This window comes from Pelobates fuscus, chromosome 7, assembly GCF_036172605.1.
Source record: "Pelobates fuscus isolate aPelFus1 chromosome 7, aPelFus1.pri, whole genome shotgun sequence".
Classification (NCBI taxonomy): domain Eukaryota; kingdom Metazoa; phylum Chordata; class Amphibia; order Anura; family Pelobatidae; genus Pelobates; species Pelobates fuscus.
In genome coordinates this window covers 53,688,674-53,711,722 of record NC_086323.1, presented here as the reverse complement: position 1 = coordinate 53,711,722, position 23,049 = coordinate 53,688,674, and the positions used below count along the sequence as shown (strand labels likewise).

The window sequence follows — 23,049 nt, the reverse complement described above, 5'->3', positions numbered from 1 at the left end:
TGAAGGCACTATAGTATTTTTTTGGTCTAGTAATGTGCCCTTAATATAAATGTAATATAGGACATATGCAGACATGTTTTAAAGCTTTTATATGTCTTAGCAAATGATGAAAAAGCCTAACCCACACTATTAGCAAAGTATGGCTATAGTATTGTCCACTTTCCTTTTTCATGCAACACTGGTCCACCCAGCAAATTGTCCTATATCTAGCCCACACTTTATAAACTGTTAGGGTTCTTTAAACATCACATCATCGCAGGGGATTAGCTTCACCTTTTTAATGACATTTATGGTATATCTTACACTGCATCCAGGCCTCCTGTGGCTGCATTGTTGGGAGTTGTAGAGTAAAAAAAAAATCTCAGCTGCTGTTTGCCTTGGGCTTTGCTAAGTCTTTTGGCCTTTATAATATAATGCCTCTTTCATAAGACTTAATAGGGTTTTATGGTAACAAAACTCGGCAAAAGGCATAGCATCCGCCCAAACATTTTGTCAATACCCACAACCTTCTCTAGAAACAGCTATGGGAAACAGTTGGTCTACGGCATAATATGGAGTATTCTCTGTATACACTGATCAGCCACAGCATTAAAACCACCGACAGGTGAAGTGATTAACATTGATTATATCATTACAATGACACCATGTCAAGGGGTGGGATATATTACGCAGCAAGTGAACAGTCAGTTCATGTGTTGGAAGCAGGAAAAATTGGTAAGCAAAAAGATCTGAGTAATTTGACACAGTCCAAATAATGATGGCTAGACGATTGGGTCAAAGCAAGTCTTGTGAGGTGTTCCTGTTAAGCAGTAGTTAATACCTATCAAAAGTGGTGCAAGGAAGGACAACCGGTGAACCAGTGTCAGGTGCCAGGTGCATGTGCGTTGTTTACCTGTGGAAGAGATGGTAGCAGGATGAACTATGGGAAGAAGATAGGCCGCCGGAGGCACTGTTATGCTTTGGGCAATGTTCTGCTGGGAAACTTTGGGTCCTGGTATTCATGTACATTGTTACTTTGACATGTACCACCTACCTAGAGATTGTTGCAGACCGCGTACACATCTTCATTGCAATGGTGTTTCCTGATAGCCAAAATTAGTCAGGAATGGTTTGAGGAACATGACAAACAATTCAGGGTGTTATCTTGGCTTACACGTTTTCCAGATTTTAATCCGATTGAGCATCTGTGGGATGTGCTGAAACAACAAATCTGATCCATGGACGTCCCACCTAGCAACTTGCAGAACTTAAATGATCCGCTGCTAATGTTTTGGTACCAGATACCACAGGACATGCTAAGAGGTCTTGTGCAGTCCATGCCTTGATGCATCAGAGCTATTTTGGCAGCAAAACCAGGACCTACGTGATATTAGGCAGTGTACATTTACAATTAGTTGCCCTCTTCCATGGCCATTTATGCTTTAAAAGCTGGCATTACAATCATTTCTACAAATGATATGTGTTTCATGTCTTTGCAACATCATATATGTTACATTACATTACACTAGGTAACTGGGTTAAAGGTAACGGTGGACAAATTGTGGAGTCAGACAAGGTTAGGTCAATAATACTCTACGTTTTGTAGGTGAGAGATCATGGAGATGCAATCTAGCTTTACAATTTCACAGCAAATGGTATGTGTTTGAAAGACACAACCTTGAACATATAAACTCAGAGAACTCATTTTATTGAACCAGACAGTACAAATAATTGTGGTACTCTCCATATAGACATTAGCTGACGTATATTAACTAAAGATTGTACAGAAGTCGAATGCCATTGAGTTGGAGTTTGTTTGCTTTAACCCCTTAAGGACCAAACTTCTGGAATAAAAGGGAATCGTGACATGTCACACATGTCATGTGTCCTTAAGGGGTTAAACAAATGCCACCCATTCAAATTTAAATTATTTCAACCAAATGTGCAACCCCAACCCACATTACATTTCTACCCCTTCCAAATCCAATTCTTACTTTAGAGAAGATTTTTTTTTCTTTCTACTAGCAGGGAAATTTGGGTGCTTTTCAGTTGCAATTTGATCGAGCTATTTTCAAATATCTCACTGGAGAATCAACAAAAAGTGACTTTGAGTGTGGTCACTACAATGCAAAAAAGAAAAAGAAAAATAAGTATCAATAGTGCAGCAAATGTACAAAACCTGCTGGGGTTCTAACAGCAGAGACATACAAAGCATAATTAGAAACCTCAATGTGTGCAGCTTAGTAGAACACTGAAAATAGGGATGGTGTCCTGAAATGTCTATTAATCTTGTTCTTCATTAACTGTAGATTTCACGAGTGAGCCCTCTATACTAAGCTGAGCATTGTTTGTTCCCATTTTTCTGCTGTATTTAGTATACGGTTATTAGTAAGTACAGTGCAATTTTATCAATAAAAAAGCTAGAGAATTAGCAGAAAAAGTAGAAAATTTGAGTTTGGTAATAGTTTAGCTTAGTGAATAGACCCCAAAGAAATCTCACCGAAGACCACCTAAATATCTGTATTCGCAGCCACCCAAATATCTGTATTCACAGACTAGGCTGGCCCTGTGGTTCTTTTTATTTATCTCACATGACCTCTGTTAGAAAAATATATCAATAGAAAGAATGATCAATCTATGGTGTGATGATAAGATAGTCAAGTGGCGGGCCTACACTTCCCTATACATACTGTACATTTAGCTACCTGCTGAGACGTAATAGCAGACTGAGGCTGCAGCAGCAAGAGCCAATACATCAACAGAAAAACAAAGCTGTCCTTATTTTTATTAATAATTGTAGGTTACCTCAAAGCAGCGTACTCCATGAAACTTGCATAAAACACAAGAGTTTCAAGCCTTGTGTCAGAACCCAAAACTGGGTACTGTGCTATTTTCTTTTTCTCTCTTTTTTTTTTTTATATTTTTTATTTTTGTTGTGCATGCCATGACAAAAAGCTTGCAATGCCACGATAGCAGACGCAAGCACGATCATACATAAGAAAACATAGATATGGCATGTGGGGTAACTGCACATTTTTACACTCTGTAAAGGTCAAACTAAGTTATAACAGTATAGCGTTATAAGATGTCTACCATAAGTTGCACTTGCTAGGATAACGTCAGGCTATGTCTTACTGCTTAAAACACTTAAACTAAATTCACGAGTAATAACCCCAAGAGACCCCCCAAACAAGCTAGAGCCCTGCAGGCTAGAGTTCACTCTCACCACTGGACCACCAGGGAAGGAAGCATGGTTCCCCCCTCCCATGCACATACATACAGAGAAACACATAAAGACTGTATGTGTGTGTTTCTGTGTGTATTTGTGTGTGTCTGTATGTATGTGTCTGTGTGTGTGTGTGTGTGTATGTCTGTCTGTATGTGTGTATGTGTGTGTGTGTGTGTGTGTGTGTGTATGTATGTGTATGTGTGTATGTGTCTCTATATATGTGTGTGTGCCTCTATGTATGTCTGTGTCTGTATGTATGTGTCGGGGGCCCACGGATCAGTTTCGCACCGGGGCCCCATGTATTGTGTGTACGCCACTAATTGGGTAGTATAGTATATTCAGCTGCAACCTAAAATATCCAACAACAACAAAATAATAATAAAATAAAATAAGTTCCAATGTACAGGAAAGTGATATAGGAAATAGGTTGAGCATTAGACAGTAAAGTGTAGTAAAGCCCGCCACCAGGAAGCTGCCTCTCGAAGGCATGGATATCACTTGAAACCTTACCGGCATCCGTGTCTCCTATGATTGCTAAGCTTCCTTACTTATATTCGAATGTAAAAAATTTTGACAGACAAAACGTATCATAAACGAGTTGTCCAACAGAGATAGAGCCTAGATTTACGACATATATACAGAGCAGTAGAAATCGTATAATGACGTTCACTAGCTGTTCATTACTCCCCTTTGCTCCTTCTATGTACTGGGTGCTGCGACACTCCTGAATATTTTTTTTGTTTAACCTAGTTATATTACGACAAAACGAAAATAAAGAATAATGTAAAAAAAAAAAAAAAGCCACCATTGCTAATAAATGTAATTACCTACAAGTTGAGTGGTTGAGCAGATTTGGCTCTTACAATGCCTTGGTGGTCCGCATGACAGTGCATATTATGAAAAAATTTAATTGCAAACAATTTGTATTAAATTTTGCTACATCACATTATCTCCTTTATTTCAGTACACTGAGTAACTGGGTAAAAGGTAACCATGAGAAAAAAAACATGGAGTCCGGGTCGGCAGGGGTTAGCTCAACAGTCAGATAATCCCTTTCACTGAGTAGGTAAAAGGTCAGGGAGACACAATCTTCTGGGGATGCACAAAACAATGGTTACAAAAACACTGTTTGAAAATACACAACCATGAACTTTAAATACTTAGATATACGTTTTTATTGACACGGACAGCAAACAACATTCTCTTGTTAGCCCCGCTTTGTTGGTCAATTCTTAGACCCAAAAAAGGCCATATAAAATAATGACCGTCGCAATGAAAAAAATAAAAAAAAATAAAAACCAGAGCGCAAAAAAATAAAAAAAATAATCCATCTTCACCAATGGAAGGGTTCCGCGCAGACTGAGCTCTGCAGGGCGGGGGAAGGCTTATAAAGCCTTGCCCCTCCCTGCAATTAGGCTCAGAGCACTCTGGTTGGTTGGTTCAGAGTGCTCTGACAGGTAAATGAAGAGACTGACAGGTAAGTCTCTACATTTCCCTGTCACAGCACTCTGATTGGTTGGCTTGAAATCCACCAGAGGAGAAAAATTGACATTATCACCGTTCTAACCAGCAGAGTATAGTGATTAAACCCCATTTTGAGCGTCACCACTGGCATGTCTCTTTTGGCCGCCCACCCTACCCTGTAATTTGACTCAAAACTCTCTGATTGGTTACTTTCAATCCACCAGCATCAGAGTGCTCTGTGTCATTTTACACAGCGTAGGAAAGTTCATTGGAATTTTCCCACGCTGTGTAATTTGACTCATAACAACAATCTAATTGGTGGATTGAAAGTAACCAATCAGAGAGTTATGAGTCAAATTACAGGGTAGGGTGGGCGGCCAAAAGAGACACACCAGTAATGCCAGTGGTGACGCTCAAAATGGGGTTTAATCACTATACTCTGCTGGCTAGAACGGTGATAATGTCAATTTTTCAGACATTGGGAATGCAAGGTTGCTGGTCAGGCTTCCTCCAGTAATTGGGCAAGGCATCTAGCAATATATATCTGCCTACCTCAAATCCTCATAGATTGTAAGCTTGTTTGAGCAGAGCCTTGTTGACCTCTAAGATTTCCCTTTCTATAACTGTAAAATGCTGCTATATAACTGGTAGTAATAATACTCTAAATTATAGGAAATTTAAATCAGAATGGCAAAATAAATGCTAAAATAGCCAAGTTAAATGCAAAACTTTTTCCAAGTGACCGATTTCAGCCCTTAATGTTGTTATTTAGATTTCTATTTGCTGCAATTCAGAGTATACAGAGTTATTCACTAAAGTCCGATTTAGTTAAAAACATGCGGCTCCATATGGGGTAGTTTGGACAGCAATATTTGGGCATTATTCATGCTATTCAACAAATGAGCCTGAATTTGGTCCAGGATTTTGATGACCGAACACTGCAGAATGGCTGAAATCAGAACTGAATGCTTTAAATCCAGGCCTGGACTCTTTAACGCTTTAAATCTGGTGTGCATTTAAAAAAAATGGGGAAAAAAAATATTGAATTAGAGGATTATTTTTATCGCATCATGTTTTTACATTTTATCAAACTTTTTTTTTTTATGTGAATCCTTTTTTTACTTTCATTAGTTGCGTCAATTATTATGGATTTTTATTTGCCCTTTTTTGGGGCTGAAAAAAGAAAATCGATAAGTATAATTTGTATTTTACAGGTATTAGCTTTATTAGCCCCCTTTACTATTATTACGGTGAGCTTGGTAGGTGGTGTAATTTTTTTTCTTTTTGGGAAGCGACTGTAGTCAGGAACTTCCTAGCAACTTGGGGGAAGAAGGGGGTAGACATGCCACTATTTGGGGGGATGGACAATATCATGTCCACCCCTGTATTTAATTAAATAGAGCCCCCACCCACCGGTCATGGATGGGTGGCTGGGTTACACACTAGGTCCTGCTGCCACAGGTCGGGGGGGGGGGGGGACATAATAATGTTACACCCTCCTCCCCATTTATTTTATTAAATTGCCAACACCCGCTGGCCATAGGAGGGGGCAAGGAGTGAACAGTTACCTGCTATTATTTTTTTTTTATTGTCTTCCACTCACCCCTGGGGTTGGGGCATTTTTCAGCATCAGGGCAGCAGTTTTAAATGTTTAATAACAGTTTTAATCCCCCCGCTGCCTTATAGTAATATAGGTGTTTTATTGACCCTCCTAGGATTTGTATTTATTTATTTTTAACTTTTTTAATGTAGCTGCTCTTTAGCAAGTTCTGGCCCATCGCCACATAATCAATCCTCGCACTGCCAATGAGCAAATACTACTTAAAATTATTGTTTACTTTGCACAATAGCAAATGATTGGTAATTTACGAATGTGCATCCTGCTCAATGCATCCGGCTCCTATTCAGTTTAAAATCAGTGCATTGTGATTACTCCCAAATTCTATACTTCCCCCTATGCACAGGTGATACTTGAAAAATTAGAATATCGTGCAAAAGTTCATTTATTTCAGTAATGCAACGTAAAAGGGGAAACTAATATATGAGATAGACGCATTACATGCAAGGCAAGATAGTTCAAGCCGTGATTTGTCATAAGTGCAACGATTATGGCTTATAGCTCATGAAAACACCAAATCCACAATCTCAGTAAATTAGAATATTACATGCAATCAATCAAACAAGGAGTGTACATAGAACAATATCGGACCTCTGAAAAGTATAAGCATGCATATGGACTCAGTACTTGGTTTGGGCCCCTTTTGCAGCAATTACTGCCTCAATGCGGCGTGGCATGGAAGCTGTCAGCCTGTGGCACTGCTGAGGTGTTATGGAAGACCACAATGCTTCAATAGCTGCCTTCAGCTCTTCTGCATTGTTTGATCTCATGTCTCTCATCTTTCTCTTGGCAATGCCCCATAGATTCTCCATGGGGTTCAGGTCAGGCGAGTTTGCTGGCCAATCAAGCACAGTAATCCCACGGTCATTGAACCAGGCTTTGGTGCTTTTGGCAGTGTGGGCAGGTGCCAAGTCCTGCTGGAAAATGAAGTCAGCATCCCCATAAAGCTCGTCTGCGGAAGGAAGCATGAAGTGCTCCAAAATCTCCTGGTAGACGGCTGCATTGACCCTGGACTTAATGAAGCACAGTGGACCAACACCAGCAGATGACATGGCTCCCCAAATCAACACAGACTGTGGAAACTTCACACTGGACTTCAAGCATTTTGCAGTGTGTGCCTCTCCATTCTTCCTCCAGACTCTGGGTCCTTGGTTTCCAAATGAGATGCAAAAGTTGCTCTCATCAGAAAAGAGGACTTTGGACCACTGAGCAACAGACCAGGTTCTGTTTTTCTTTAGCCCAGGTAAGACGCTTCTGACGTTGTTTGTTGTTCAGGAGCGGCTTGACAAGAGGAATACGACATCTGAAGCCCATGTCCAGGATCCGTCCGTGTGTGGTGGCTCTTGATGCACTGACTCCAGCCTCAGTCCACTCCTTGTGAAAGTTCCCAAAACTTTTGAATGGCCTTTTCCTGACAATCCTCTCCAGGCTGCTGTCATCCCTGCTGCTTGTGTACCTTTTTCTTCCACACTTTTCCCTTCCACATAACTTTCTATTAATGTGCTTTGATATAGTACTTTGGGAACATCCAACTTCCTTCACAATTACCTTTTGAGGCTTTCCCTCCTTATGGAGGGTGTCAATGGTGGTTTTCTGCACAACTGTCAGGTCAGCAGTCTTCCCCATGATTGTGATTCCTACTGAACCAGACTGAGAGACCATTTAAAGGCTCAGAAACCCTTTGCAGGTGTTATGGCTTACTTAGCTGATTAGAGTGGGACACTGTGAGCCTAGAGTATTGCACCTTTTCACAATATTCTAATTTTACTGAGATTGTGGATTTGGGGTTTTCATGAGCTGTAAGCCATAATCATCGCACTTATGACAAATCACGGCTTGAACTATCTTGCTTTGCATGTAATGTGTCTATCTCATATATTAGTTTCCCCTTTTACGTTGCATTACTGAAATCAATGAACTTTTGCACGATATTCTAATTTTTCGTGTATCACCTGTATGTGGGCGCTCACTGCATATCAGTTCCTGACTGCCCTGTGCATAATCCCTGCTGCCATGCAGGTCTGCCCACAGAGGGCGCTATTAACACTCCTTGCTGGTTAGTCGCTCCTGAGCCTGTGAAGTGGTCTGGCCACAGGGAGGCGCTCTAACCCCTCCTCGCTGTCCGAGGTGGTGCGCGCTAGTCACGCCTTTGTGGTCCTAAGGGGGCGCTCTAGCCATTGTTCTCTGGACGGAGAGGGCGCTCTGGCCGCTTGCTGTCGCTTCTCGCTGGTTAAGATGGCGGCGGCCTGGGCTGCGGCGGAGGCGCGGAGCCAGAGCCCGTGAATCGGTGATTCGGGAGCCGCCGCCCCGGCCGTGAGGTGACAGGGCGCCGCCTGGGAGAAGCCGGGGCCCGGAAGACGAGGCCGCACGTTCGGAGGACACAGAGGGCTGAGCGAGGCCGCGGGAGGGATGTGACCGGGCCCCCGGCGGCGGTCCATCCCGGGGGCGGCTCACCAGACACCGGGGATGGGCCAACAGGTAGGCCGCGTGGGGGGAGACGGACCCACCGCTCCGCCACCGCCAAGGGGGAACAGAAACACCGGGACCAAGGCGAGCATCCACCCCGGAGCCGGGGGAGCGGGGGCCGGCAGCCGCAGGAGGGAGACCACCGGCAAGAATAACCCCGAGACCGGATTCAACATCTTCACCCAGCACGGTGAGTGACATATATATATATACCGCTATACCGATAGCACCGGGATTATACACCGGGCACAGAGCAGGGTGACTATACAATACTGTGTAATATACATACAACCATACACAGGGCAGAGTGACCATTTACTGTACAATGTACATATAACAGCAGTGTGATATACATTATACAGGCTACCTATGGCAATACACAGGGCAGTGTGTTAATTATACTGTACAATATATATCTCTACAGGGCAGTGTGATAATACACTACAGAGGTTACCTATGGCTCTAAACATTGTAGTGTGTTAACATACTGTACAATATACATATAGCCTAACACAGGGCAGTGTGTTGCCATAATGTACTATATACATATAACTTTAGATATGGAAGTGTTTAGTCCTATGGCTCTCCACAGGGCACATACAGCTCTACACAAATCAGTGTGTTAACTTTCTGTATAATATACATATAGCCATACACGGGGCACAGGGTTACTATACTGTGCAAGACAGATATAGCTCTCTGTAGTGCAATATGTAAACATTATGTACAGGACAAATATAGGTAATGGATTAATACTATAGAGGTCAGGGCATATACCGTTTAGCTTTAAATAGGGCAGAGTATTACTTACTGTGCAAGACATATATAGCCTTACATAGGGCAATGTAGTGATATTCAATGCAGGGGACATATAGCCCAACATAGGACAGTGTGTTAAATAGGCAGTCTGTTAATACATGGCGGGCACGTATATCCTTACTGAGGATGGCATATTCTCATACTATAGAGCAGGGGTCCCCAATCCCAGGGCTGCGTACTGGCGTCAGTCCGCAAGAATTTATTGCCAGTCCATGAAAAAAGCTTTCACCCAACGCCGCAAGATATTTCCCCGATTTCTTATGATCATAGCACTGGGAAATGTGCCTCCCTCTCCCCTGCCAGCTCTACAGGACCGGATGGGAGATCAGAGATCTCCCTCTCCGGCCCGCTCGCAGTGTCATGCCGGCATTGGAGGGAGGGAGAGAGCTCTGCCTAGTTCTCCTCTCGCGGTTACCACGGCAACGCTCCGAATTCGTGAGAGTAAAATCTAGCAGCTCCACCAGGAATTGCAGATAGGGGGGTATCAAAAATATATATCTCTATATATTTTTAATAAAAATATATACTAATCTACTCCCCAACCCCACAGACCCACAACCATTCTCCCCTATATATATATATATATATATATATATATATATATATATATATATATATATATATACACACACACACACACACACCATCCCTAACACATACCATTGGGTTTTATTTCTGGATGACGCCGGTCCACAAAATATTTTTCTCCTCTTTTCGCTGGTCCCCGGGTGCTAAAAGGTTGCAAAACACTACTATAGAGGACACATAAAGTCCTGTACAGTGCACTATACAAATTTAGTATAAAGAGCATGTATAGCTATATACTGGGCACTCCTAATATACAATAGATAGCACACATAGTCCTGCATCGGGCTCTTAATATTGATGGCACATATAGCCTGACATAGGGCACACTGTTAATACATTAAATAGAGCACTATCCTCGATTGTGTAAGATAATGCATTAATAATTCTACATAGAGCTTCCTAATACTTTTATTCTGTTCCACTGGAGATGCTGACAAAACCTATAGACTTGGTATGCATTTTTGACTGGGTGGGAAACTGCTGCTCTGCTGTACAGTAATGTAATATCATTGGCTCTGGGGTGTTAAAGAGTAACTGAGCATCACTGGGAAGTTGACTTTTATAATGCCAAAGGTTAACCATCATTATTGCTGATCATCATGGGAAATTCATTTCCTTAGTAGTTGAAATATTAGAAATTAGTTATTTGAGGTGATTATCATGGGAAATGTACCAGAAGTTATCCTTAATTTTATTATTGTAGGGATGAAGAGCCAATTTGTGGCTTCACAGCCAGTGTAGAACCGCAACCCCTGTAATGTTTTGTCAGCTCTTGAAAGTTTACACACTAGCTTTGGGGTGGTTACTTTTTGGGACACCCCTTTACTTGTTTTACCTGAAAGATGCCTTGGACTGGAAGAAAATATTTAAGTGAATGCTTAGGGTTGGATTTTTACTACACCTTTAATGCATTCAAAACTTTATATGTTAAAGAAAATTCAAAGGTGATGTCCCTTCCCCAAGTTCTAGTTTTAGTCCTGTGAGGTCCACTTTATGCACTAAGTGACTAACATACTGAGAAAAGTACTGCAAATGTAAGTAACTTCCTTAGAAATATTATAGGCAATGGCTGCATGCTCAGTAGTGAGTTTACATCTGTTAATGGACTTCATCCTCTTTGCCAAAACAAAGGTAGTGTCAACGAGACATGGAGGACAGGTAAATTTTTACTGGTCCGAGAACAAGTGTTGTTCTATATACAGAACAAACCATTTTCTTTGTTTTCACTGTGTAACACAAGTAGGCAGAGATGCCTGAAATGTACAAATAGAAGGTTGTGGTGGTGACATAGTTACATAGCTGAAGTTCAGCCTTTCCCACATTTGGTTTAGCTGTTGATCAAAAGAACAAAATAGACTCTGAAGCACTTCCAACTTTGCAACAAACTAGAGAAAATATTCTTATCTGAAACAGCTATGTTTGCATCTGAAGGGTTAAAACCTGAGGGACCTGGCACCCAGACCACTTCATTGAGCTGAAGTGGTCTGGGTGACTATAGTGGTCCTTTAAACTCTATAGACTCTGATAAAACCACCTCTTCAGGCAGAGACTTCCACATCTTTTATTGTTCTGACTGTTAAAAAACAAACAAAAAAACTCTTTCCTTTGCCTTAGACCAAATCTCCGGTCTAAATGTGTGTCCTTGTGTCTTATGTATAGTCCTGTTTATGAATAGATTTCCAGACAATGGTTTGTATTGGCCCCATGATATTTTATAATGCTATATCCCCTCTGAGGCACTGTTTTTCCAAACTGAGGAAATTTAAATGTGTTAATCTTTCTTCGTGGCTAAAATGCTCTATTATTAAGCTTCTAGACAGCCTTTTTCTAGTGCCATAATCCATCATTAGAACAAGTGCCAACAATGGCACATCATATCCAGATGTGTGAGGGCAGCTACATGTTATATTTACATGGTGTGTATTGACTTTTTAAAAATCTTTACAGACCAAACTCTTGACTGTGTAGGAAAGCATATAGAAGTTTTCTTTCTATAGCTTGCCTCCGATAGTTCGGATTGGGTATCTAATGCTGTAATCTAGAACCAAGTTTTTGATATTTTATTATTTGCAAAGTGTAACAGAGAAATGTCTGGCAGGCAGAGTGCTATATTCAATGGATTAATAATTAACTGCCTCTGGCATCTCTAGTGCATTTAATATAGGGGGCTGAGTAATGCAGGACACTTAGGAGGTATGTTAACTGTAGTCTGGCATTTTGTTTCATATATGGTGTACAGGCTTCTTTTTTTTTTTTTGTATATATTGACATCTGTCAGTGGTAAACCACAGAATAATGAAGGGCCAGCATAGATGCAGTACCTAATGGTTTGCTATGTGCCCACCTAAATATCTCATAAAAAAACAGTTAAAGGAACAGCGCACACACAAATATAAACACAGTTTTACATGTTTACAATGCTACTTAAAATAACGTATCTTGGCAAACAAATATTCAGTTACACCATATGGCCATATTGTGTTAAGCCCACCACTGTCACAGTACACCAATATCAGTGGGTTTTACACTAATTTCAACATGGAAGATTTACATGCTAACTAGCAATACTTGCTTGCAGTTAAAACTGCTTACAGAGACTTCTCAATTTATGCTTTTCTGTAGTCACCCCCAAAGGGGCACCATAAATATCTTCACATGGACTTTGAGTCCCTCTTGGGCATAGATATTTGTGTGTGTTTGTGTATATGTATGTATACATACATACACGCACTCATGGGTCTTCAATTTAGAATACAAAAAGTATGGTTTTTTTTTTTTTTTTTTCATTCAACATACAGGCATGTCAACGTTTCCTACCTTCTTCGGTCCTTTCTGAAGAATATATATTATTATTTATACCACGGCTTGACAAATTCACTTGGCATCTAGGAGAGTTTTTTTTTTTCTTTTTTTATAAACAAAGCAAGCTTTCTCAACGACAAATACGAATCTTAAAGGGACACTAAAGTCACCAGAACCACTACAGCTTAATGTAGTGGTTCTTTGTCTATATCCTGTGCCTTTTCAAAGAAAAGACAATGTTTGCATTGCTGCCTAGTAACACCTCTAGTGAAAGTCAGACGGTCACTAGAGGTGCTTCCTAGTCCAGTGTGCATAGTATGCAGTACTTCCGTTCAGCATCTTCACAATTTGCATGGGGCCACTGCATGTCCCCATAGAAATGCATTGATTCAATGCATCCTCTGTGAGGAGATGCTGATTGGCACAGTGCAGTGTTTTGCTGTACATGCGCAATAGTCTCCCTATGCTTTCCTATGAGAGCATTGGATTGTCTGAGATCTTTAAAACTGATTGATTATCTCAGCCATTGAGGCAGGGCTAGCCTCGGCAAGACCAGCACAGTGTGTGGGGGAAAAAAAGGTGAGTAAAAACACATTTCCCATGTAATCGAAGGGGGCTGGTCACACACAAATTTTCTCATACACCCACAAATATGCAAGCTCTTGCTCTGCTCTCTCGCGTGCGATTTGGTGATTCTGGGTCTGGAGTGACGTCATATTCTGACTCCAGATGTCACTGCAGGGCGCAATAGGTTAAATGATCTGCATTATGTTACTTTAATATATAGCTGAGAGGTTGATGCCTCTTTAATATGTGTCACCTAGCACTCCTTAGCCAATGAATTCCATCCAGTTGCAGGCAGAACTTGTATTGCTAATGCTGAAGTAGTAGCAATATATGTGAGGGGGGGCTGCACTGCAGGCACCCAGGGGACTTTGGTAAGTGTCAGACTGTTTAAAATGGTTTGGCTCTTAACATTATAATGGTTCCAGGGATTTCCTGGCAGGTTGTAATGTTTATGGTGGTTACACTGTTCCTTTAGCGAAGTTAATGTTACACCTTTTAAACTTGTGACGTTAAACAAAGTTGTGGGTAAGTTGGCAACTGAATTCCAAAAATGAAGATCAAAATAAGAAATGGAAATAACATACTTGCTTCTTGACTTTTCTAATTTCACTTTTCAATCAATCACCACTTGATTAACGTTTATCTAGCCTGACGTCAAGCGGTATTCTGTAACTTTAGTTTTCTTAGTTGAAAAATGTGAGTGCAATTCTCTGCCTCTGCAGCCTTATATTGGTTATATGAGCATCAACACATGTAAAGCCTCACAGTCCTTTGACTGCTAAGTGTAATTTTTTCCATTTTTATTTTACACACTACTTAGATATTGGCATTTTAAGGACACATGACATGTCTGACATGTCATGATTCCCTTTTATTCCTGAAGTTTGGTACTTAAGGGGTTAAATCTCTACAAATCAGTGTAGTATTCTTTGTTCTGGCGAACTTGAAACATAACAAAATTGTATGTTAACCTGCAAAAATCGAGTGAATTTGTTTTGCTAATTTGACTTCTCCTGGAGTGAAACCGGATAAAATAATTTGTCTGATTACGTAATATTCACAAGAGTCACTTGTGAGAACAATTGATTTATAAAGCAGGCACAAGATGCTACCAAATAAGAGAGAGTGATTCAATTGAAATAATCAAATTACAAAGGATTGGCATTTGTAAATGAGAATTACAAGTTTGGTTATTTTAACTGAATTTTGCTTATCTGCTGCATTCCGAATAGCCTTGCTAGATTAGCCCTGTTAAATTGTAATATGTAAAAAGCACTTTAATCACCACAGAGTGCTTTTACTTTATGAACATTACAAATGGTTTGACTCTTAATGTGTCACTTGCTGTACTAGGCATCTGCAGTCCATCTGGTCTGAGCTGCTATGATTAAAGGACCACTATAGGCACCCAGACCACTTCAGCTTAATGAAGTGGTCTGGGTGCCAGGTCCATCTAGGATTAACCCTGCCTGCTGTAAACATAGCAGTTTCAGAGAAACTATGTTTACTTTAGGGTTAATCCAGCCTCTAGTGGCTGTCTCATTGACAGCCGCTAGAGGCGCTTCCGCGCTTCTCACTGTGATTTTCACAGTGAGAAGACGCCAGCGTCCATCGGAAAGCATTGAGAATGCTTTCCTATGGACTGGCTGAATGCGCGCGCGGCTCAAAAGAGGAGAAGAGTCCCCAGCGCCGAGGGAGCCCGTCGCTGGAGAAAGGTGAGTGTTTGACCCCCTTCCTCCCCCTAGAGCCCGGTGGAAGTGGGACCCTGAGGGTGGGGGCACCCTCAGGGCACTATAGTGCCAGGAAAACAAGCTTGTTTTCCTGGCACTATAGTGGTCCTTTAAGCAAAGGTTCATACCTTTGTAATATCAGGTTTAGGCAGTATAAGTGTCAGTTGATGGCTCTCATCCAATGAATGCTGGCTAAATCTGGTATGATGATGTGGTATGAGTTGTTCTGATAATGTAGAGTTAGAAACATGTCATATGTACTTCCACTTTTATCAGATCAATTCAGATAGGAAAGACCATTGGTATCTTACACAGTAAGGCAAGCATGTCAAACTCAAAGGCTAACATGGGCCAAATACACAAGGTTTAAGTTTATGTGGGCCGCACAAAAAAAAACCCTTACATTTTCATGGAACAACATTGTTGTTTCATGACTGCTGACTAGGGGATGATCGGTTTTGCCGATATTCTCGGCCAATATTCCCAAATTTTTTTAGTTTGTAAGTATCGGCCAATAATCACAGGTAATACTGATAATGAGGTGGACCGGCGCATCCATAAGGCGGCACAAGCGGCTTCCTTAGGGCGCACAGTCCCGGAGGGAGCTAGAATAGAGTGACCGGCAGGAGGTGGGCGCACAGCAGCTTAGTGAGACCGGGGCCGGAATGTGACATCATATCCAGGCCCCGGTCTCATTAAGTGGCAGGTGGGGGAGCAGAGCAGAAACATCACAGCTCTCTCACCGCCCTTCTATTAGTGCAGCTAGCCGCCCACCTCCACGACCACCAGGCAAGCAGTCTTCCTAGAAGATCCCCTAACTTTCCGCTGGCCACCCACCCGGCTTAGAGTTAAGGGGCTCGCATATACCAGACGCCAAGGCAAAATTCCTATGCGCCATGGCGACCTGGCGCCTGGAATTTGTCGAGCCCTGCTTTACTCCCCTTGTGTATCTGGTGTCCTGCGTCTATACCCCCACTGGCGCCGTCCGCAGCATGTAACAAAGACGAAACTCCTTGAAGGCAGAGGCGTTAGACTTCACATCAGGACGTGACGTTGCATGCCTCTGCCCGCCTCCTTCGCTCCCCCTGCTTCAATTCATCTCCGCCTGCTTTATTTCATCTCCGCCCGCCCGCCTCCAGGTCACCGGAGCAATGAATATCTTTCCGGGCTGCAAAGATATTCATTGTGGGACGCGAATTTGACATCCATGCAGTAAGGTAAGTGTAAAAGCATTCATTACCAGTTTGGTTACTTCTTTTTTGATGTCTGCGTCCTTTCTAGTTTCAGTTCATCTGATAAAATTGAAAAATAGCCTGCTGTAGTGATTATGGTACTTGGTGTAACTTTAATTCCGCTCCATACGCCTTTCTAATACTCAGCATGGCAATATGTTAAACATTTATTTGAAATGCAACGGGTTAAAACCTCAAGGGTCTTTTCTTATGGACCGTTTTCTTTTCATTTGAAGTTTTTATCTAGTTTCATTGTGACAAGGATTTACAAATCCCAGGGATCTGAGAAATGTTTCTGCCAGTGTCTGTCTTGTCAGCCGTATGCTGTTAAATACTTTGGTATTCACTAGTGATCTTTTAAAATAATCAGATGCACCCGTAATGCTGTTTTGAGCAACAAATACCCAGGTGGGTGTCTGGTTTATGACAGTTCCTAAGCTGGAGATAAAAGCTTGGGATAATTGTACTAGTAAAACACAAACAGTTATTGTTCAAACACAGACATCATACGGTGAGTGTCTTGTGGTTCAGAAATGTTTCATCAGGACAACTCCTTGATGTAGTCTGGCCACGGGGCTACACTAGTTATGACTTCTTTCATTTGTGTTTTTGATGCACTTATTACATTGCAGCATCAGCTGGATGTTTACAATAGTTAATAAAAAAAAAAAAAGCTCTATAGGTCTCCTAGTATAACTACTGCAATGGGATATCATTATGGCAGTGCAGGCAGTTTTTTCTGGCCTTTAGCCCTGTCTCAGGCAAGCGGCATCGGCTGTTCTAGGTAGGACAGTGTATGGGGCTGCTAGTGTGAGGGCTGTACCTCTGACGGGTAATCACTCCCTCGCAGTCCAAATTTAAATATGGATGTCATGTATAGCTGTAATTTTAGAGCAAATCTATTATAGAGTAGGGACAGAATCGGTAGGCTCCAGGATGAAAACATTGTTTTTTTTCCTATGAAACACCCATCATAAATAAGTTACATGGTATATTGCGCCTAACATGTGACTGCCTAGAGCGCTCCTATAATGCTGCTGTTTAAAAATTCTAAAATGTTATTCTAGGGGTTTTTATACATCTTTCACTGTCAGAATGACTGTAATAATTATTGGCACAATAACTGCATATATTTCCACACAGGTATCATGTTGCCAAATAGAATCTGAGTTGCTGCTGATCAGTTATCTCAGTGATCGTAAAATTGAGAAGGTTTCTAAGCCGAAGGACAAAGCTGTGAATCAGGATAGTAATCTGAGATGGTATAGGGCTCGAGGATGAAAACATTGCATATGGTGATTCATTCTGCATTGTGTTGGATCTTTACATCGAGCACATGATGTATTTGGTAAAGTTGTCTGGGGTCTAGATTCAGATTATTTAAAAATAGCGGACCATTATTAAATTGGTGAGCAGCTGATCATTTCAGTGTTGGTTTCCTACTAACTTTACGGTGAAATTGACAAGGAAACAGACTATCCCATCATGCAGCAATTTAGAATTGAGATTTGTACTATTGAGATACTTTATTGATCATCTTTAGTAAACCAGTGTGGTGGTATAGCTGCCTTTCAGAATGGTTTAACAACAAGACTGTGGTCTGGCAGGCGTCCACTGCCACCTTCTCAGGTGGAATCTCGTGCACTGACCTGAAGCCAGTGCATAGTATTTTTACTCAAGCAAGGTTGGATTGAGAGAAGGTGAGGTGGGAATTTGAAGGTGGGTGGTTATTTGTGATCTGCTTGTGATGGGTGCATGTTTGTAGTCATGTTTATTAAAAAGAGGAAAAGTTCCGTATTTGTTCTGTAAATGCCAATACGTGTGAGCTCTTGAAATGATTATATATGTTTATATACTAAAATGCTTGCTGAACTAAAAAGAAACATTTTTACATTCTATCCAACATCTGCAACCCTTATTATGATGCTCCTTAGGGGGTATAATCTGCCTATTTTGCCATGGGAGAGTTTAATAGAAATCATGCTGTTTTTGTAGCTGGCAATCAGGAGACAGTTTATGGTTTTTCTGCTATTTGTTCTATATCCTTTTATCATTTCACTTCCATGCTACTATTCCTCTTGATGGCATCTGATGTTTATTAGGGTAATATGTAGAAGAGTACCAAAATATACTTGCAAAAGAAGGGTATAATTTCTCACAGTAATGATTTATGTAATTGCTATAACTTTCCTTGTGTTTAAAATATGTAGTCGGTATTCGCATAACACAAATTTAAATATTGAATGAATGAAAGCCTGTCTTTTCTAGTAGTAGAGGAAATGTGTTGTATATTGCAAATGTAAGACTGTTTAGAAACTTTGTCAGAAATTCAAGTTTTACACCAAAATAGCCAAAAATTCACGCTTTAACGGATGATATTGAACTGCAAAATTTAGTCCAATTGATGCTCTGAGGTTAAATATGAAAACATAATGTGTGTGTGTTTTTTTTTTTTTTTTTTTATGCAGTGAAAATTGCACCTGGGTAATTACTTTTTATTTTTGTTCTGCTTTTCTCAGTTTGAATTTTTTGGCCAATCAAAGGTATTGCTCTAAAAAGGATGCCAAATTATTCCATACAGTAAATATGCCAGGGTAAGCGTAAATACCTGATTGGTGGGGGTGTTAGAGACCTGGGCAACTATCACTTGGGAAAAACACAAAACATGCTGTGTTTTAACTAATTTAATTATTCTCTAACTCGTTTTATTCTATCTCTACTATCTAGCTAGCTAGCTTACCAGGGGAAGAGGCTTTTTTTAATCTTCGAGTCCTACAAACTTTCTAATTGACCTTTTTTAGGACTGTATATTACTCCTTAGATATTGTCTATTGGTCTCTGACACCCCCACCAATAAGGTATTTACTCTCACCCTGGTATATTTACGTTAATCTAGATTGGGGACAGGGCAATTCCTGGGCTAAAACAAGCAGTCTAATAAAGCTACCATTAGTTTAAAGGGACACTCCAGGCACCCAGACCACTTCTGCTCATTGGAGTGGTCTGGGTGCCAACTCCCACTACCCTTAACCCTGCAAGTGTAATTATTGCAGTTTTTCATAAACTGCAATATTTACATTGCAGGGTTAACTCCACCTCTAGTGGCTGTCTATTAGACAGCCACTAGAGGTCACTTCCTGGGTTCTAGCACAGGTTTCCTGTGCTAGAGCGTCGCTGGGCGTCCTCACGCTGTGTGAGGACCTCCAGCGTCGCTCAAAACCCCATAGGAAAGCATTGAAATGATTTTTCAATGCTTTCCTATGGGGAGAAGTAATGCGCATGCGCGGAATTTCCGCGCATGCGCATTAGGTCTCCTCGGCCGGTGAGCGAGATCAGTCTCGCCCACCGGCCGACGTAATCACTAGGAGGAGCGTCGCGGAGGCGGAGACAGCGGCGAGGGACATCGCCGCTGTCCCAGGTAAGTCACTGAAGGGGTTTTCACCCCTTCAGTAACCGGGGATTGGTGGGTGGGAGGGAGAGGGACCCTCCAGTGCCAGAAAAACGGATCGTTTTTCTGGCACTGGAGTTTCCCTTTAAGCAATTTACGGGATGACCCTATGCTCCCATTATGAGTTGGTGGAGAAGCCTTATAAGGCTAGTCATTTTCTTACTTTGTTTCTAGTTTTGAGACACCTGTTTATATATGTACATTTAGTGCTGGTCCAGCTAAACTTAGGTTATATAAACAAGATGCTTACCTACTATCCTGCTTTCACTCACCCAATTTGTTGAGGTTTGAGTGACTTCATTTTTGTTTGTTTCCTTCTATTAATATATTATAGGGTTAAGCCCTGCAGACACAGCTGGAGTGTCTTTACTGGTGCATAGATCACAAGTGGTGTTCCCTTAGGTATCTGATTATTTGTTTTGTTTTAGAAAAACTGCAATGATTACTTTGCAGGACCAAGACATCTCTAGACATCATCAGACGGCTACTGAATTCTAACGGAGTCTGACTCTATTAAACGTGCTGGACATTCTCATCCATCATCAGTGAAAACTGTTTAGGAAAGAAAAGAGACAATGCTTTCCTATGGGCAGTGCATAATGCACTTTTGCAACGCATGCAGATTAGCCCTCCATGTTTTGTATATGGGCATGAAATGCATTATGAAAACTTTGTTAAACAGTGCACTTTTGCAACGCATGCACATTAGGGCCCCACGTCAGAGGAGACAGAGTGCAAACAGAGTGCCGATGGACATTGGTACTGGAATCAGATGAATAAATGGAGGTTTTTTTTAACACTTTATCTGCTATGGGGGTTTGGTGCAAGGGAGAGGGGGACCAAAGGGCACTACAGTGTTAAAAATACAAATTTGTATCCCTAACACTATAGAATCCCTTTCAATTGAAGCCAAGGCTACTTAAAGGAACACTATAGTCACCAGAACAAATAATCACCAGGACACTTAGAATTGATGATCTCAGCCAATCCAGTGCTTTCCATTGGGAAAGCACTGTGATTGGCTTAGATCGGAGGGGACGGAACCAGCGCCGGCGATCCCATGTGGCAGGAATGATATATATATATCTATCTCAAAATACAGTTAGAATAAAATTACCGTATATACTCGAGTATAAGCTGAGGCCCCTAATTTTACCCGAAAAAACTGGGAAAACTTATTGACTCGAGTATAAGACTAGGGTGGGAAATGCAGAACTACTGGTAAATTTCTAAATAAAATTAGATCCTAAAAAAATTATATTAATTGAATATTTATTTACAGTGTGTGTGTATGAATGCAGTGTGTGTGTTGATGAGGGGTGGGCATTTTGATTATTGTTATTGTATTAATTATTTTAATCATTTTTTTTTTTTAAATTATTATTTGTAATATTTTATTATTATATTTATTTTTTTCGTCCCCCCTCCCTGCTTGATACATGGCAGGGAGGGGGGCTCTCCTTCCCTGGTGGTCCAGTGGCATTGGCAGTTCAGTGGGGGGAGGGGGGGGGCTGGCAGAGCTGTTACTTACCTCTCCTGCAGCTCCTGTCAGCTCCCTCCTCCGCGCCGGTCCGTGCAGCTCTTCTGTCAGCTCACACTGTAAGTCTCGCGAGAGCCGCACTATGACCCCGCGGCTCTCGCGAGACTTACACTGGGAGCTGACAGAGGTGCTGAACGGACCGGCGTGGAGGAGAAGGGAGCTGACAGGAGCTGCAGGAGAGGTAAGCGCTCGCTGCCAGCCCCCAGTTTGTGTTATGGCAATGTAAATTGCCATAATACAGACACTGACTCGAGTATAAGCCGAGTTGGGGGTTTTCAGCACAAAAAATGTGCTGAAAAACTCGGCTTATACTCAAGTAAATACGGTACATATGTATATAGAATTTATTTTATTTATATAGTTAAAATATTTTATTTATTTTATTATTGTAATTATACGTATATAACTGATGAAAGTTCCAAGCTAGGAACTGAAACGTTGACTCATGACAATAAATACTATTGTTATTGAATCCAAATATATATATTTCATTCCAAGTGTATTTTAATACTATTATTCATAATTATATTAATATTAAAATACACTACGTACGCCGTTGCATATATATGATGTACATATAATATATATATTCATATTAAATTAATTTTAAACATGTTTAACTGTATTTTTTTTTAACATTTTCCCACCAGCAAGGGGACTGTCTGACATATCCACAGGCAGCGATTGGGGGCCTAATTTTCCATGGGAGGGCTGTCAGGCAGTCCTCCCGAAGTGGATCGCTGGGATGTTGAGTATCCCGGCACTCTTGGGGGCTTCAGCCATTATGGAGTTCTATGCCGCTACAATGGCTTTAAAGCCCATTCTAATGGGGACGACATAGAACGCTGTAACGGCATTAAGGTGATAACATGTGGGGGGAATTCTGTTTACACAGCAGTAAACTGCAAATAGAGACATTTTAAAGCACAACCATAGGAAACCACTGATGCTCTGGATTATGTAGAACTTGCTAATGCATGGCTCTGATGTATGAATGTTATAATTGCTAAAATACTTTGAGAAATTTGATGGGGTTTCTTTTTAATGAAATTTAATATTCATTAAAAAGTATTTAATCTATGAAGCGTACATGAATTTGACATTGGTCACTCCTGTGATAACATTTTTGGAATACAAATGGCTCTGGTCTTATCTCAATGCCCAGTCAGATAGGAGACACAGGGTTATCAATTGTTGGAATTTCAAGGTGCATTTCAAAATTTAGGACAAAAGAGAATTAGAAAATTTTTCCAAGTTAAATGGTTACTCCAACACCTTTTTAGTTAAAAGCAACACTATACGCACCAAAAAACTAGCTTAACGAAGCAGTTTTGGTGTATAGATCGTACCCCTGCAGTCTCACTGCTCAATTCTCTGCCGTTTAGGAGTTAAATAGCTGAAGTGGCAGTGGTCGTTGGAGTAACCCTTTTATTTAGTTTTCAATTTGGCTATTTTAGGCATAAATTTTAAAATCACTTTGAATTCACTTTAATGAGTAGTTTAGAGATCACTGATTTTGTGTAATATATGTTTCCCCCTTTTAATGTTAAATACACTGCAAATTCTC

General features: G+C 41.0%; 1 protein-coding gene across 1 annotated transcript in view; it reads left to right on the top strand.

Moving 5' to 3' along the window:
- The first annotated feature begins 8,510 nt into the window (after window positions 1–8,510).
- ABL2 (ABL proto-oncogene 2, non-receptor tyrosine kinase) overlaps window positions 8,511–23,049 on the top strand; it is a 50,134-nt gene continuing 35,595 nt past the window's right edge. Inside the window, exon 1 of the mRNA XM_063428255.1 lies at window positions 8,511–8,946. Coding sequence (XP_063284325.1) covers window positions 8,757–8,946 — 190 coding nt within the window. The 5' untranslated portion in view covers window positions 8,511–8,756. The remainder of the gene's footprint in view (window positions 8,947–23,049) is intronic.